The sequence below is a fragment of the Moschus berezovskii genome, chromosome 13 (genome assembly GCF_049115385.1).
Source record: "Moschus berezovskii isolate FMDL1 chromosome 13, NW_MosBer_1.0, whole genome shotgun sequence".
Taxonomy (NCBI): domain Eukaryota; kingdom Metazoa; phylum Chordata; class Mammalia; order Artiodactyla; family Moschidae; genus Moschus; species Moschus berezovskii.
Window position 1 is genome coordinate 13,239,035 of NC_142472.1, and position 17,245 is coordinate 13,256,279.

Here is a 17,245-nt window from a genome sequence, read left to right on the forward strand (position 1 = left end):
TGGTAAAGAATCTGCCTGCAATGAGGGAGACCTGGGTTTGATCCCTAGGTCGGGAAGATCCTCTGGAGAAGGAAATGGCAACCCATTCCAGTATTCTTGCCTGGAGAATCCCGTGGATGGAGGAGCCTCGTGGCTACAGTCCATGGGGTTGCAAAGAGTTGGATACAACTGAGTGACTAACACTTTCACACTTGATAGAAAATTGAGTATAAGGACAAACTATTTATAAAAATAAGAAGTTAAGCATTAAGAGATAGATAAAATTGGTGAGATTAATAAAAGATAAAAAGCTAGACCAATAAAACAAAGGCTTGAAAACAATTTTTTAAAAAATACAAAGAAAATTAAAATGAAAAATCCAAGCATAAATATAAGATTAAACACTGAAAACAAAAGTTAAGAGGTGGAAATGTAAAGTAAAATATATACAACGCATGTAGGTGGGAAAATAAAAATACAATTGAGGGAAAGAATACAAACAGGCAGGTTTTGGAAAAGATAAGCAAACAGAAGGAAAAGCCCCTCAAAGTAGAAAAGGAGGGAAAGTTAATTGTGAAAATCTGGAGTCTCAAAATAGAAAATGTGATGAGGGGCCAAATAATGGAAAAGCTGTAGCAGCATAGACTCAAAGGAGATTTCAACATTTAAAAGCAGACTTGTTTCTAGGAACTTGACAAGCTGAGCCAACACAGATTCCTCTTACATCTACAAACAAGTAGAAATGTTGGACAAAATATGCCATAATAACATTTCAAAACAGCTGAGCTCAAACGATAGGAAGTCTGCAGGTGATAGAACAAAGATGACGCATGGCAGAAGGCTGCGGAGGCTAGAACTTGGAGGTCCAGGGCAAGTCTTCCTTCCCGGAGAGCAAAGTCCATGGTGGTGTGTGTGTCCAGAGCTGATTGGGGTCACACCTGTTGGCAGCAGGATGGGGTGGAAACAGTGAACCGAGATGCTTGCCCATGCAGTCCTCAGCTGAGCCTACAGGGTGCGTTGCAACTGAGATGCTGCCAGTCAAAACACCTGACCCTCAGTTCCACAGAAGAGTCATTCTATATGACCTTTCCCCAAAAGGTGGCATGACCTTGGGGGAGGCCAGATCCCTGAGAGATGCAACTGGGAGCTATCAGCCTACAGCTAACACCCCCAGCATCTTTGGGAATGAGAGCTTCAATCCAGGGCCAGGAATGTGGTTCTGGAGACATACAGATATTTTTATTTGATTCTATGAATAACTTTTCTTTTTTTCTTAAATGTTCATTTAGCTCCATTTAAGTAATTTTGACAATCCTTGGTATTTTTTCCTTCGGAATCGTTGGGAAGATGCAAATAATTGATCCATTGTCCTCTCGCCAACGGGGATACAAAGACACTTGAATAGATGCTGCTGCTGCTGCTAAGTCACTTCAGTCGTGTCTGACTCTGTGTGACCCCATAGATGGCAACCCACCTGGCTTCTCCGTCCCTGGGATTCTCCAGCCAAGAATACTGGAGTGGGTTGCCATTTCCTTCTCCAATGCATGAAAGTGAAAAGTGAAAGTGAAGTTGCTCAGTCGTGTCCGACTCTTCGTGACCCCATGGACTGCAGCCCACCAGGCTCCTCCATCCATGGGATTTTCCAGGCAAGAGTACTGGAGTGGGGTGCCATTGCCTTCTCCCAAATAGATGTTACTTGTGTACAAATATATTCATTTCAGTGTTATTTATATTAGTGGAAAAAACTGAAAATAACCAGAATGGTCCAAAATATGGGAATGGTAAAATTATATGCAGCTATTAAAATTATGTTTTCAAAGAATGGGTGCTAAGATATTAACATATGCTTTTACATTGCATAGACTGTATGATTGTAATTTCCTAAAACATTTATTATCTAAATGTTACTCTAATTGCTAATGCATTAAATAATAGGAAAGAAAATAGATTAAAATAATGTCTGAGTTTGGGTGTATAATTTACGAACCTTTTAATGCCTTGTATTTCCCAAATTATCTAAGTTCATATATTACTTTAATATCATAAAAAGCCAAATTATTTACAACATGAAGAAATAATTATATTGAATTAGTATACTCCATTAATTTTCAAATATATATTTGACATGAAAAATGATCTGTGAAACAGTACCATATTGAAAGCATATTTTCAAAAATATATTTGACATTTTTTTCAATCTTGTTTTTAACACTATTTTCAAGGTGAATGAGACAAAGCAGTAAATCTCGAATGTTTCTTAGTCCTTCTCTTAACTTGTCTGAGGTTTTTCTTGAAAGACAAAAATCCCCCAAATGTCTGTGTGTGTGTGTAGATGTAGATTTAACTTCCATTTTTTGGAATCTTTTTTATAAGCTACTCCAGTTGCTCTAGAGTCAATGTCCCTTTGCATATGATTCTCACTAGGTGGAGGAACCTGGTTGAAGGACATTTTTCTAAGGCTCCAAATCGAACTAACAAACAGGCAAGGGGGAGGTTCACAGTTCCCACCTCTACAGAGCAAAAAGAAAATGATAAGTTGTATCACTCAAGGGATTTTTGAATGAAGGAAAATTTTCTCTCCTAGAAGTTAATTTTGTTTCTTTGTATTAGAGGAACTAGTCATTAGGAAAAAAAAAAAAAAGTCTGGCAAACCATACACATGGAAACTGGAGGGACCCATAACGCATTTCATCACTGTTTGGGTTTTCTTCCTCTCTCTTCCTCTCCTCTTTCCACCCTTCCTCTTTCCTTTCTTTTAGCTTGAATTCTAAACTCCTTTCCTTTAATCCCTGTTGTTCCTCCTCCATCATTCTTTCTCAGACCTTTACCTCCTCCTTTAAGTCTGCAGGTTGCTTTCTGCATTTCACTGAATTTCAGTGTGCTGAGCGGGTACTGAACTGGGGAGCCTCACCAAGAGCCATGGTTTTAGAAGTTCACATGTTTAAGAGTCCGTGAAACCCTCCCTGGCCTCAGAGATTTGAAATTGCTTCAATCTATATTTTCTTTGTCTTTTATGCTTTTAAAGTTTCACATCCAATAACCACATTTGTATCCAAAGCATGGATTTTTAGAATTTGACAAAGCTGATCCCCTGTATTCAATTTCCACAAATCCCTTAAAAGTATTTAACCAGCTCTTCTCCTTTTGCAATGATGTCTAACAAAATCACAGAGGGAAACAGTTGTTCTTGACATCACAACAGTTTAATATGTTAACTTATTCATTAAATTGTGCTTCACATCAATGGGAATCCTCAGTTCTACAAACTATCATTTTTAAATAGCAATAAAAGCTGATAATCTCACAATACAATGTCCTAGTACCCGAGTTCATACGTAGTATTGCACAGAAACAGAAAGAAATATCTTAGGAGAAATCACTTACTATCTATTGGATAACTATCTTTACATCTAAAATGGGGCACCAGACACAAGTCCAGATTCTTCTTTCCACCATTTTTCATCTTGGATTTGTGAACTGAAAAATAATACAAGCAAAGCCCAGGTCCTTCTGGGGAGGGAGGTGTCGAGAAGGAAGGAAAAGAAAAAATGGTCACATGATTTAAGAAAATGACAAGTTGGTGGAAATGAATGGGACAGTGACTAAATCACATTGTCAATGTCCAACGACCATGATAAACTGACAGTGCTCCCTCAGTTTTCTCCAGCAAGAACCAAAGCCTTTCAGCGCTGACATCCGGCCTTTTGATAAATTCCCCCACACTACAACAGAACCTGTAACCCACGGAGGCTCCATTTAATGTGCCAAAGCATGACAGCTGTAGTCTTGTCCATAAACGACCTGGAATACAGGCTCAGAAAACATCTGTGTCCCCGTGTCCTCAGATGCGTAGTTCTGTTAGGTTACCTCCAGTCCTGGCTTGGAGGTTCAGGGGCTTTTGTCTTGCAGATGTTGCTGGTGTTCATAGTGAGGCCAGTCCTCTGGAAATCTCAGCACCTCTGCAAGGTAGGTTGGTTCTGCAGGTGTGTTGTGAGGGTAGGTCCGTATGCAGTCTGACCATTAGGCTACAAAGCACACAGGTCTCAGAACCCTGCCCATTTGCCCGGAGGGGCTAATAAGAGAGTTAGTTCAGGTGTGTCTAGGTGGATGTGGCGAGAGAAAGCAGGCTTGTGTCCAGCAGAGATGGAGGGAGGGGGGTGGAAGAAAAGCTGAAAGTGCCTTGGAGAAAGAACCTTTGCATGCTGCCCAGAGATGACATAAATGGGTAAGGTCATGGGACTCAGCCAGTCCCAATACCCACCTGCAGACCTTCAGCTGGAGTTCTGCTGACCAGCGGAGACACAGTAATGACAAAAAAGAAAGACCTTAGAGACACAGCTGTGATCAGATCACGGTACCCTTTGCCGAGGTCCACCCCAGCTTTCTCTCTGATCCAGCTCCAGTTCAGTCCCTAAAATTATCCCGAATGCTCTGATCCTGTCTCACAAGCCTCAAGCCTTTTCTTGCGCTTTGCAGTGGCCAAAAGAATCCAAATGGCTCCAGCCTGCCCTTGACAGTGAGGATGGAAACTGTCCCTCACTCACTTTCCTATGTTTCCCCATTCCCCTGGCACATATTGAATTTCTCATCTTTCCCCCTTTTAAAGACCCGCCTGCTTTTAGAAGCCCTACTTTTCTCTGTAGCTACCCTTTCTCTCCCAACTCCCACGTCTGATCCCCAAGAGGATGATCCCATCCTACAAGCTCTGCTCTCAGCTAGAAGTTCGAGTTGGAGAGGAGTCAGATAAACCCTTGGTGGGAAGGTATTAGCTTATGAAAACTGAAGGCATTCCTTCTCCCTGGCAAACATGCAAACGGATTCATTTAACACCAAATAAAACTTTTAAGAACCAAAGCAGTATGTCGCTGATAAAATCCCAGGGACTGAGGAAGGAAACAGAGAGGAAGGGAGATTTTTCAACTAGGGGTTCTCTTGCACCTCTGTGAAGCATCTCTATTCAGGCTGTCACTGATTCAAAATAGTTCTACCACCGAGCTTCCCTAAGGAGCACATTCCCTTGGGCTTCATCTTGAATAGTTTTTGGATTGGATGGGGTGGACGTTCAATGAGAGGCGTTTGAGTGGTGATGCTTCAAGATTTCCCTGTAACACTGCCCATCTCTTGGCCATTTCACTCCTAATAAGAGGCTTCCTCCCTGGAGGCAGGGAGTTGAGAGATGACTCTACCCCTCTCATTGGCATTTTTTGAGTCTCTGCAGTTCTATGAGAAGGCAAGGGAAGCTATAAATCAATAGAGATTGAAATTTCATATTCCTGCAATTCTCGATCCCAATACTGATGATAAGTAGCATAAAGTAGCAGAAAAATATGAAGTCAAAAGACCGGGGCTCTGAGCCCCTGTCTTGTTAATAAACTAGAATCTTTAGGAAATCTTTCAACATCACTGAATCTCCATGCCAAACTATCCAATGGGATTAATGAGCAACGGTCCTATTTTACACACAAGACTGTGGTGAAGATCAAATGATATACTAGATGTAAAAATGTTTTGAAAAGCATGAACTACTATACAAAGTTACAAATTTTAATCTTAGCCTTAGCAAAAATGGGTGACAAAATAGATGACATTGAAAAGTACTTGAAATATTTTTTCAGTTCCTTTTTGTGTCAGAGATGGATAGTTTTGATCAGTATTAATTTTCACATTGTTTATTTCATAATAGAACCTATATATTTATCAAGGCACAAGGCAACCAATAATGATGACATTTCCTGGTCTTCTTAGCAGCTGCTGCTACTGCTAAGTCACTTCAGTCGTGTCCGACTCTGTGTGACCCCATAGACCGAAGCCCACCAGGCTCCCCCGTCCCTGGGATTCTCCAGACAAGAACACTGGAGTGGGTTGCCATTTCCTTCTCCAATGTGTGAAAGTGAAAAGTGAAAGTGAAGTCGCTCAGTCGTGTCTTAGCAGCTAGATGTAGCTAATAGCTCTAGGTGTTAGCCTATGAAATGTGACTGGAATTTATATGTGCAACTGCTCCCTGCTTCTTCTAAGCTATCTGAAATAAAAATGAAATGGCAGGAGCTGCAGCAGTCATTTAGGACCATGAGTTGAAAGCTGCATGTTAGGATGAAAGAGCAAGAGAGGGCCTGGGATTCTGGTAATATCACACAGCTGGCCATCTTGTCTTCTAACTGAGAGAGCAATTGCTTCAATCTTTGGAGTCAATTTGTTTTCAGTTTCTCTGTTAAAGCAGCCAAATAGGAATCCTACCTAATGGATTAGTATTTATATTTTAATGATCTTTGCTCACCTCCTTGATCCTTTCCCATTCATATTATCAGATTTTTGAACAAGTCCTCATTTCAAAACTTTGGTCAAACTAATTCTGACAAATTACCTCCCTTCCATGATAAGGAGCGTATTTTTATAATTTTTTAATAATGCATGTGATAACCTTAACTGTTGCCTAACACTGATTGTTGATGTTAGCAATCATTAGAAAGAGTATATAAATAATTCTCAGGGCAGGTTTTCTCTATTGTTGAGAATAGGTAGCTAAAAAGTTAAAAGGAGACAGAATATATATAGTACATATCTTATTCCTCAATAATAATTTAAACACACACATACATAGACACTTGATCCCAGTCTGGTTACTGATGTTGCCATTGCCAGAGAATGAAAGCAAGGTCTACCTGGGAATTGTAGGAGTCAATGGGATGTGGAACTCCTTTGGGATTTTTTCTCTTTTTTTGCCTCTGCTGGGCTTTTAACACAGATGTATCTGGAATGACTTAGTTTTGGGTCTTAATATTCATTGGATGGACTGATGGTGAAGCTGAAGCTCCAATACTTTGGCCACCTGATGCAGAGAGCCAACTCACTGGAAAAGACCCTGATCCTGGGAAAGATTGAGGGCAGGAGGAGAAGGGGGCAAGAGAGGAGGGGATGGTTGGATGGCATCACCGACTCAATGCACGTGAGTTTGAGCAAACTCTGGGAGAGTGAAAGACAGGGAAACCTGGTGTGCTGCAGTCCACGGGGGTCGCAAAGAGTCGGACTTGACTTAGCAACTGAACAACAACAACTTAAGGCTGTTGGCTACCCATGGATCCTTAGACCCAGATGCCTTCTGCTGACATCCTTTCCCTGAGCTGAGGATCACTGGGCATGTAGGTGCACCGTCAATTTTCAGAGAACAAACTGCATCCTCCCCTCTTCATTTCTATCAACAGAGGACCACAGGGAGAGGACAAGTGTACTGCTTTAGAATGAAATGATACGAAGGAGGAAGTTCATGTCAGTCTTTTTAATTTGCTCAGCACTGGCCTCGGGCCAATACAGAGAGATGGTTTCTCCTCTGAACATCCTGATACTGGGTCTCCAGCGGAGCCTCATACATCACGCCTTCAGCAGCGAGGCCACAGAAAGCTTTTTGATAGAAACCCTGAGGCGCCTAAGGAACGGTGTGAAGTTAGCAGAGGCTGCCTTCAAGTCTCAGCTAGGCACGAATTCTCTGCCAAAAATGTAAAGTGAGTTTAAAAGAAACAATCTGAATGCTTTCTAACTTGTTTTGATTTTCCACATGACAAAACACTGGATTGTTAGCGTGTGTGTGTGTGTGTGTGTGTGTGTGTGTGTGATTCACAGCGACAGGCAGAACAATAATTTGCAGCTCTGCCATTCTAGGCAGCATTAGATCTTCGCATTGAAATGGGAAGACAGAGAGAAAGCTGCTCATGAATCCCAGTGGCAAGCCTCCTTTCTCACTAACTTAGGAACAAGTCATCAGGAAGGGAGATGCTAATATTTTGTGAACCTAATCTCTATCATCTAACAAGCTATATTTTCGGCCCCTTTAACCCACCCCATCTATGGCTTAAGAAGTACAACTGCCTATAAAGCCATCAGTCTCTCAGCTCCCTGATGGATGAGTGATTTGGAGGAGGTTGGACTCACCCAAGGCGACATGGTGCTGGGTCCCTGATGGCTTGGAGCTATCACACTCAGGTGGGTTAGACACAAACCCTTCTGGACAATAACGGGTGGTTTCTAGCACGATTGGCAGGAAGCTTTTATCCCATATGGAAAACATTATGGAGACAAAAAAAGAGTTTGCCCTCTGCAGTCAGCCAAATCTAGCTCACAACCCATGAGGAAGCTACTTATTGTCTGTGAATCTCACTTTCCACATTGTGAAACTGGGACAAACAGTATCTACCTTCTTGTGAATAGATCTGAGTTATGAAAAGGGCCTCCCAAAGTTCCTGGCACAAGGGAGGTCCCTGTAATGCCTTTCCTCCCATGAGAGATGAAGCCGAGCGTAGTATCAGAAATATCTAAGCCTCTTCTCTAGAACTCTCTTTGATGGAGATACCAGGCTCCCCTCTGTGCAGGCGAGCACTCCATGAATGTGGGTTGATTAACTCTCAACCCCAGAGAGAGTATTCTGGAGGCTGAGACGCAGCTTATGTAAAGCTGGCTTAAACTTCAAACATGTTGGATATCAATGAAATAGGCTTTTCAATCTGATTTAGGGGGTTCATTCATTTTGCCTTCAGCTCCTTGAAAGGATTGATCAGATCAGTCTGTTGTGAAACTTTCTACTCACTCTGATCCCCTACTAAATGCTAGGCAAAGGTTTTCTACTCCCTCTGCCATATTTCTCCCCTTATTATTCAAAGACATTGTGCTGTAGCTGTGGCTGGGAAGAGGTGAGCATAAGAAGCACTTGGCAATGCAGCACATATTTTCAGACCACACTCTCACAACAGGTAGAGATCATGCATGGAGAAAAAAAATATTACCAGGCTACAGATATTCAAATGTTGGGAGGCAGAGTCTTTCTAAACTCCTGGAGTAGACACACACTGTGTTCCATGTTTCATGGCCTAAGTCAGAGTCATTTTTTAAGTTAGTGATCTTGACTTCATTTTGCATACATACTAGCTGAGCTCCTATCCTAAAGGCTAAATTCCTTTTAAGTGTCTTTTCCTCTATGACAGTAAAGTTTCAAACTTGCCTGTGCTGTATCAGATAAGAGGCCTGCTCCAAATAGGAAAAACTCTGAAATAGTCCTCATTAAAAAAACTAAGGTTCTGCAGTCAGATTGGAAATGGTGGACAGGTAGTTATCCTCCTGCTTTTCTCCCTTCTTAATTTATCTTTCATTCCTTATACTGAAAATAAGACATGGTTAAGGGTGTTCTCCTTAGGTATTCGTTAATAAGCATATTCTCTTCCGAATGGCCTTACCCGCGGGCCTTTCTCTGGGGCCTCAGGCACATGTCTCCTGCATCTACTAGCCTTTCTTTAAAAGATGGGGGAGAAGCATGGCTCAGGGATAAGATGCAGAAGGTGGGAGTGTGCAGTGATGGTCAGTACCAGGGTAATCGTGTTGAAAAACAACCTTAACAGCAAAACACGGCACACTACTTATGATTTAAACCACATTCAAATAGAGTTCAAAGACGACAGCCAACACTTGAGAGAGCTGGCGTTAAACCTCACGGGAAGGCTGGAAAAGCCTGCCCTTCCTCTCTCTCAACAGCACTATTTCCATATGAACCAATCAGTTTCAGCAGAACATCCAAGCCATAATTCGGCTTTTCATGCCTACTTGAGTAGGTTCCAGTTGCCCAAACTACAACCTGGGCTGCTGCTGCAGCAAAAACAAACAAACAAACAATCCCAAGGACTCTTTCCTTTGTTGGTGCTTTGCCCCTTGACCTTCTAAAGAGGTCTATCCCGTTGGGTGCATTCCTTACCCTACTTAATATCACAGATTGACAAGTGTCAGAAAAACAAACAAACAAACCAGATGGATCATCTCTGGCTGGAAAAAGGGGAAGACTGAGAGGAAGCGAGGGGGGCGGGTCCCAAGCAAGCCACCTGCGGGCCAGACGTCCTCGGCGCCGTCCCACATTCTCCAAGGTGAGGTCAGTGCGCTGGCTCTGCCTCCCCCTTCCACGGGAGGAGAGGGCGGGGTAGGGGTGGTCACCACCTCACCACCTGGCTGTTGTAGTCCTCCGTGACGGCCCCCTCGGGGTTCCCCTCCTGTTTGGGCCAGCGGTGGCCCCTCTGGTCTCGCTGTAGCCTGCGCTCCCCGCGTCTCCTCTGCCGGTCCCTCTGGCGCTCCAGCTGCTTGGTGCGGTGGTAGCGCTGCTGGAAGAGATCCTTGGCGTACTCGTAGAGCTGCACGTCGAGGAAGTTGAGCTCCTCGATGCGCCGGCGGGCGCCCTCGTTGATCTCCACGTTGGAAGCCCGCGTGATGTTGAACTGCGTGAAGGGGGAGATGAACTTGAGGTTGAATGTCCTCTCAAAGAGAAACTGCGTCTTGCGCTGGAACTCCGTGAGCCCGAAGAACGCCATGTTCTTGAGGTTGCTCTTGGCGCTCTGCAGCAAGATCGCGTTCCTCTCGCTCTCGTTCATGAAAGTCAAGTTGTAGCAGCCCACCAGGCTGAGGTCGGCCAGCATGCGCACCTGGCGGTTGTTGGCCAGGTTGTAGGAGCAGTCCATGAACTCCCGCAGGCTGACCCCGGACCAGTCGTCCCCGGGGTAGCAGGTAGGCAGCTCGTCTGGGGTGGGGCTCCTCCCGTCGCACATGTGGAGGGAGGTTTTCCACGTGGCCCCTCTCTGGACGTGTTTCCACTCGCTCAGGTATCGGGACACTGGATCCCGCAACATGGTGATGTAATAGAAATTCCTGGAAGAGATGAGAGGGGAGAGCATCAGTCCTCCAGAACTACAACCCTGGGAACTCGGGCCTCTGTAGCCTTTATATCAGCATTGAGTCAATGGACTTGGCTGCCAAATGGTCACCTGAGAATGTCCTGACAGTGCTCACGTGAGTGGCTGTTAGGCCAATGTTCCTCTCTGGGCGTGTTTCTATAAACATGCATGAATGGGTTTTCAGTACCATTTGCTGCGTTTTTTCTTTCTGCTGCAGTGTGGGCAGCCTACTCCAGTATTCTTTGCCAGAAGAATTCCATGGACAGAGAAGCCTGGTGGGCTATAGTCCATGGGGTTGCAAAGAGTTCGACAGGATTGAGTGACTTTCGCTCACTCACAGTGTGGGGAGGGATGGGGTTGGGGGAAATAGTTCATGCCTTCATGCAGTGCTTATTCACTGATAAATTGCAACCAGCAACAACAACACCTTACGTGAAGAAAACTCACCATGATTATTGAAAGTTATCACCCAAATGATATTTTATCTGATCCCTAAAAGGTACTTTTGTAGTAAATATTTGGGACTATTTGATAAGGAAACATGCAAGGGGGTTAAAATGATTTATCCAAAGTCAGGAGATGAGAAAGAGGAAAGCGGAAAGCCAAGTCTCATTAATCTTTCCTGAGTTAAGAAGTTGGCAGGGTAGGGGAAAGGTGTGTTGTGTGGAGACTAATATTTACTGAACACTTATTATGTGCTGGAAACTGGACTGGGTGCTTTGTGAGTACTGGCACAGATAGCCTTCAACATAACGGAAAATGGGTTTTATCATGACTTAAAAAAAAAAAAAACAAACCCTGAGAACACAGAGGTGAAAAACACAGCCCAAGATCTGAGAGCAAATGACTACTTGAACGGTGATAAAATTTAGGCCTATTTGATTTCAAAGCTTCTGTGCTTTCCTGGGCAGCAAATTTTAAAAACAAAAAATGTAACTAATAATTATTGAATGCCTATTAGTTGTCAGGTGCTGTGGTTCTTACAATCACAGGTGTCATCTCATCTAATGGCACCTAATGGAACACAGGGAAGAGATACATTTTATGAACGGTTAGCTTCAGAATGATTCGGTAGAGATCAGGGTACAACTGGCTCAAAAGGACAAGAGAAATGTGAAGAGGCCAGAAGGGATTTGGAAAATCGACAGATAAAGACACAGCAGTAGGCATTAGAGAAAAGCAAATATTGATTCCAAGTCAGGAAAATCCTTCTCATCATTTGAGCTGCTGCCAATGGAGCGGGCTGCCCACCCCACCTCTGTCACCAGGAGTGACACTCAGGGTTTGCCCTGGGCAGACAAAAACAGCTCTGAAAAGTTCTGAAAACAACACTGCTTCCCCTGACAATCGAAACTGTACTAATATATATATATATAGTAAAAGCAGTGATAAAAATAAGGAATTGAAGTGTTAGTCACTCAGTTACGTCTGACTCTTTGCAACCCCCATGGACTGTAGCCTGCCAGGCTCCTCTGTCCATGGAATTCTCCAGGCAAGAATACTGGAGTGGGTAGCGTATCCCTTCTCCATGGCACCTTCTCAATCCAGGGATTGAATCCGGGTCTCCCACATTGCAGGCTGATTCTTTACCATCTGAGCCACCAGGGAAGCTGGCACTCTGTACTCTTTTTCATGCTGCTTTTTAAAAAAGGAATTGATGAGGTATATTTAAAACAATACATTTACTGTATTCAGTTATTTTGAATGTCTAGCCAGACAGTTTTGAAATGTGCTAAAGAAACTGTGGTATGGGAGAAGACTCTTGAGAATTCCTTGGACTGCAAGGAGATCAAACCAGTCCATCTTAAAGGAGATCAGTCCTGAATTGGAAGGACTGATGCTGAAGCTGAAGCTCCAATACTTTGGCCACCTGATGTGAAGAACTGACTCACTGGAAAAGACCCTGATGCTGGGAAAGATTGAAGGCAGGAAGAGAAGGGGACGAGAGAGGATGAGATGCTTGGATGGCATCACCGACTTGATGGACATGAGTTTGAACAAGCTCCAGGAGTTGGTGATGGACAGGGAAGCCTGGCGTGCTGCAGTCCATGGGGGTCACAGAGTTGGACACGACTGAGTGACTGAACTGAACTGAAAGAAAATCCAAAATCTTAAGTAATACTCTAGTCCCTTTAAATCAGGAAGAAGAACGTACTGAAACCACCACAGAAAGGCCAGCCTGAGCCCTGCTTTGCCAATCACCATTTTTAAATTACTCTGTTGTCTTTCCCTATGACAGATTGACAATTCCATCATTGGGGAAAATTTCCCAAAAGGTCTGAAAGGAAAGCTGAAAAAGACTGACGTTGTTTCTGGGCTCCACAAGGACATGCTGACAATAAAGATTTTCAGGATGTTATATGGTTGAACGTTATATAACATGTCATTATTAATCCTGCTTTGGTCCTATGTTGAAACTTGTTCACATTTCAGTTCTACAAGCAGAGACTTATTTTTATTTGACAATTATATAAGAAATGTATAAACACAATGATGATGATGGCGGCTATAATGTAACTTAGGTGAGTTAAAGAACACAGACTCGTTAGGACAGAATACATTAAATCAGAGAGATCTTTCCTTGGACAAATAAGATCACAAATGGGAAATTTATAAATTTTCTGGTTAGTTGGATAAAATGGAAAAATGTACAAAAAAGGATTTAAATGAAAAAGATGACAACCAATAGACAAGGCTTAGCTCCATATATGTGTCTCAAATTTACACACAGTCCAGATTTTTAAAATAATCATAAAAGCTGTGAGATTTTAGGGCTGAGAATGACAAATGTTTGTGGCATAAAGGGTTAACTGGCACCAGCTGCTGGAATCTGAGAAGTTATTGTCTCACTTCAGAAAACTTGGGAATTCCCAGTGCCTTTGCTCCATCAGAAATGCACATGGTCTCCAAGCTGACTGAAACTAGCTTACACTTAAAATGGTCTTGGTTTCAAATTTTATTCAATGTAACACTATGTTGAAACAATGATTAGCCAAATTGTAGCAATGGCAAACCACTCCAGTACTCTTGCCTAGTAAATCCCTTGGCTGGAGGAGCCTGGTAGGCTGCAGTTCGTGGGGTCGCTAAGGGTCGGACATGACTGAGAGACTTCCACTTCCACACATTGGAGAAGGAAATGGCAACCAGTGTTCTTGCCTGGAGAATCCCAGGGATGGGGGAGCCTAGTGGGCTTCTGTCTATGGGGTCACACAGAGTCGGACACAACTGGAGTGACTTAGCAGCAGCAGCAGCAGGGTGATGTTTAGACAAGTAAAAATCATTCTCAAATGTCTGCAGGTTCTACTCGCCAAATAGGTCAGGGGTCCATTTGTAAGCAAAACTAACTCTGACATCAAGACACAAAAATGTACTGGTGCGACATTCATGCTGATCGAGCACAGAGTTGTCCCCTCCAGGGTCTGGAGCCATGTGCCTGATGGCATTTGGGTGTTGCTTTAGTCAGACATGTTCTCCTGCATGCTTTGTTTCTTTCAATCCTGCAAAGCGGTCATGATAGAAAACTAAAAAAAAAATAGGATTAAAGAACATCCAACTACTGAAGGAAAAAAAAAATCACAATTTGATTCATTAAATCATTTTTTCTCATTTCTGTTTTTTTCTGTACTTTCATTTGCTTTTCTACTCTCAGCCAGAAAACTTCAGGGTCACTGATGAAATGACATTCACCTCCAGGCCACAGGTCCAGCCTCATCTGTACAAGCTTCACTCCAGTTTCATGAATCTCGTCCCCACTCCCAAATGATGGAAACTCATTTTCTTCTGCTCCTGCCCAATTCAGTTTCTAAAGAAAATTCTTAAAAAAAAAAAAAAAACTAAATATTTTATTTTTTATTTTATTAATTTTTTTAAAATTTTATATTATAGTGGGCTAACAATGTTGTACCAGTTTTAGGCATACAGCAAGATGATTCAGTTATGCATAAACATGTATTTATTCTTTTAAAAATTCTTTTCCCTTTTAGGCTATTACAGAACATTGAGCAGTGTTCTCTGTGCTATACATTAGGTCTGTGTTGATAATCTATTTTAAATATAGCAGTGTGTACAAGTCAATCCCAAACTCCCAATCTATCCCAATCTAAGGAAAATTCTTAAAAATACTCCGAAATCTGCAACTTTCCTTTTCAAGCCTTCCTTGTTCAACAGCACAATGGAGGGCAAAACGGAGACCAGAGAAGGACAAGCACGCTCCCCAGGAAAGGCTGTGTGGCCGCGTGCAGAGGTCTTCACAGAGCTCAGTCCCTCTTGACTGAGTCCCCTAAACAGAGGCAGAGCTCCATGTCTTCAAACACTTAAACACTATTTGAACTGTTAAACAGTTTTCAGTTAAACTCTCCCCAGATTTTGGAAACATTAACAAGTAAGCTATTATGTTCTTCCTTCACCCATCCATTCACTCACCTAGGAATCCTCCAAACATTAATTGAGCCCCCAATTATTTGCCAAGCACTGGCTTCCCAGGTGGCGCTAGTGGTAAAGAACCTGCCTGTTAATGCAGGATGTGTAAGAGACACGAGTTCAATTCCTGGGTCAGGAAGATCCCCTGGAGAGGGCATGGCCATCCACTCCAGTATTTTTGCCTAGAGGATCCCATGGACAGAGGAGAGTCTGGCGGGCTACGATCCACAGACTCGCAAAGAGTCAGACATGATTGAATTGACTTAGCACACACGTTCCCATAGGGCTAGGCAGCCGGGACCCCAAGATCATCAAGACATGGTCTTCAAGGAGATCTCAGGCACCCAGGGATTTTGGTAAAGTGGGACAGATGCTAACCACCAAGTTAAGGGACTGTTCTTCCAGTCTCCCTGGATCAGAAAGATCCCGAGGACAGACTTTGTCTTAATTTCAGCTTGCAGCCTGAAGATTTCCTGTTTGCCACCTGCCTCTTTGAGAGTTTGGACAGATTCATGTAAGAATGTCTGAAAAGCAATTACAGCTCTTTAGAATAATTATTCTTGTGAGCCCAGGGTAAAGATGGCATAGCCTTGTGTACTCAGGAAACTTAGCGCTCTTTGGTTAGTTCAGTGATCATTTCAGCTAATGATTGTTATAGGGACCATCATGGCTTACTATCGGAGAAGGCAATGGCACCCTACTCCAGTGTTCTTGCCTGGAGAATCCCAGGGGCGGGGGAGCCTGGTGGGCTGCCATCCATGGGGTCACACAGAGTCGGACATGACTGAAGTGACTTAGCAGCAGTAGCAGCATGGCTTACTATAGTGCAAAGACTAGGAACATGTGCTTTTCAGTCTCTTGCTTGGTTGTAAGGTAATCCTATTAGAAAATTCAAAACACAGCACAAGGACAGGACTGCCTCCCTCAGTCTTTGACTTTTCCTTTGCTCATTTGCATCCTGCTCATTTTTCCTGGCCCAGCTCAAGCCTCATCTCCATCTCCCCTGACTTTTCCAGCCTTGAGGGTTTATCGCATCACTTACTGCACTTTTAACATGCGTATGAAAGTCCTGTTCACATCTCCCCTTTAAGTTCCTTTTTGATAACTGGACCTGAGGCCTGGTGCCCCACAGCACCTCCACAAAGTCCTGCTCACTGCAGATATTCAATAAATGATGCTGTGGAAAAGAAATGACCTTCAAAGGAGATAAGTGTATTCAAATGACTAAGGTTAATATTGCCTTTGACAAATAGGCCCTTTTTTCCCTGTAAAAACTAATCCGATACTATTTTTGAATGCCCAAAACATGTGAAAAGAGTAAAAAGACATAAAATCTTCTAATCCATCCATCATTCAATCATGAAGGTTAATATGCAGAGAGAGTCATGAAAGACTTTCGGTAAAAGGCAGAATATTTCATATACCAGATAATTATTAGAAATGAGATTTTTTTAATGCTAAATTTAGTAGTTTTCTTCCCTTCTGCTTCAAGAACCTGTATTTTACCAAGCAGTTTATTGTATTTATAATTGCTCATTTCTTTAATTAGCAAGTCACTTAATTAACATATGGCTTATTGAGGGTTGTTTTTTTTTTTGTCTGTGTAAGGAGCTGCCTAGGAAATGTAGAGAATTAAAAAAAAAAAGAATAAAATGGCCTCGAAGTATTATAAGTGTAAGAGTGGTAAATTAGAAAAAAAAAAAAAAAAGAGGCCTTGATTAGCAAGTCGTGGTAAGGAGTAGACAAAGAATACTTAAGAGAATATTTCAGTAGGTACAGAGAGCCGAGTGGCCTAATGAGGCCAGCAAGTTCATGCTGTGCATTACACTGAACGTTTGCCAATAAAGGAATGAAAAGAGAGATGTAAGCTCCAACGTATTGGAAAAGACCGAGATGCTGAGAAAGATTGAAGGCAGAAGTAGAGGGCAGCAGAGGCCAAGATGGTTGGATGGCATCACTGAATGGACTTGAGTCTGAGCAAACTCCAGGAGATGGTAAGGAACAGCGAAGCCTGGTGTGCTGCAGTTCATGGGGTCGCAAAACGTCGGACATGACTTGGTGACTGAACAGCAACAACAAACCGGTACAGGGGGCTTCCCAGGTGGCGCTAGTGGTAAAGAACCCAAACTTTTGTTCCCTGGGTCAGGAAGATC

General features: G+C 42.9%; 1 protein-coding gene across 1 annotated transcript in view; it reads right to left on the reverse strand.

The window, feature by feature from the left end:
- Positions 1-9,741: 9,741 nt before the first annotated feature.
- The window catches only part of HS6ST3 (heparan sulfate 6-O-sulfotransferase 3), a 751,923-nt gene continuing 744,419 nt past the window's right edge, over positions 9,742-17,245 (reverse strand). The window contains exon 2 of the mRNA XM_055426575.2: positions 9,742-10,647. Within this exon, the coding sequence (XP_055282550.1) occupies positions 9,939-10,647 (709 nt within the window). The 3' untranslated portion in view covers positions 9,742-9,938. The remainder of the gene's footprint in view (positions 10,648-17,245) is intronic.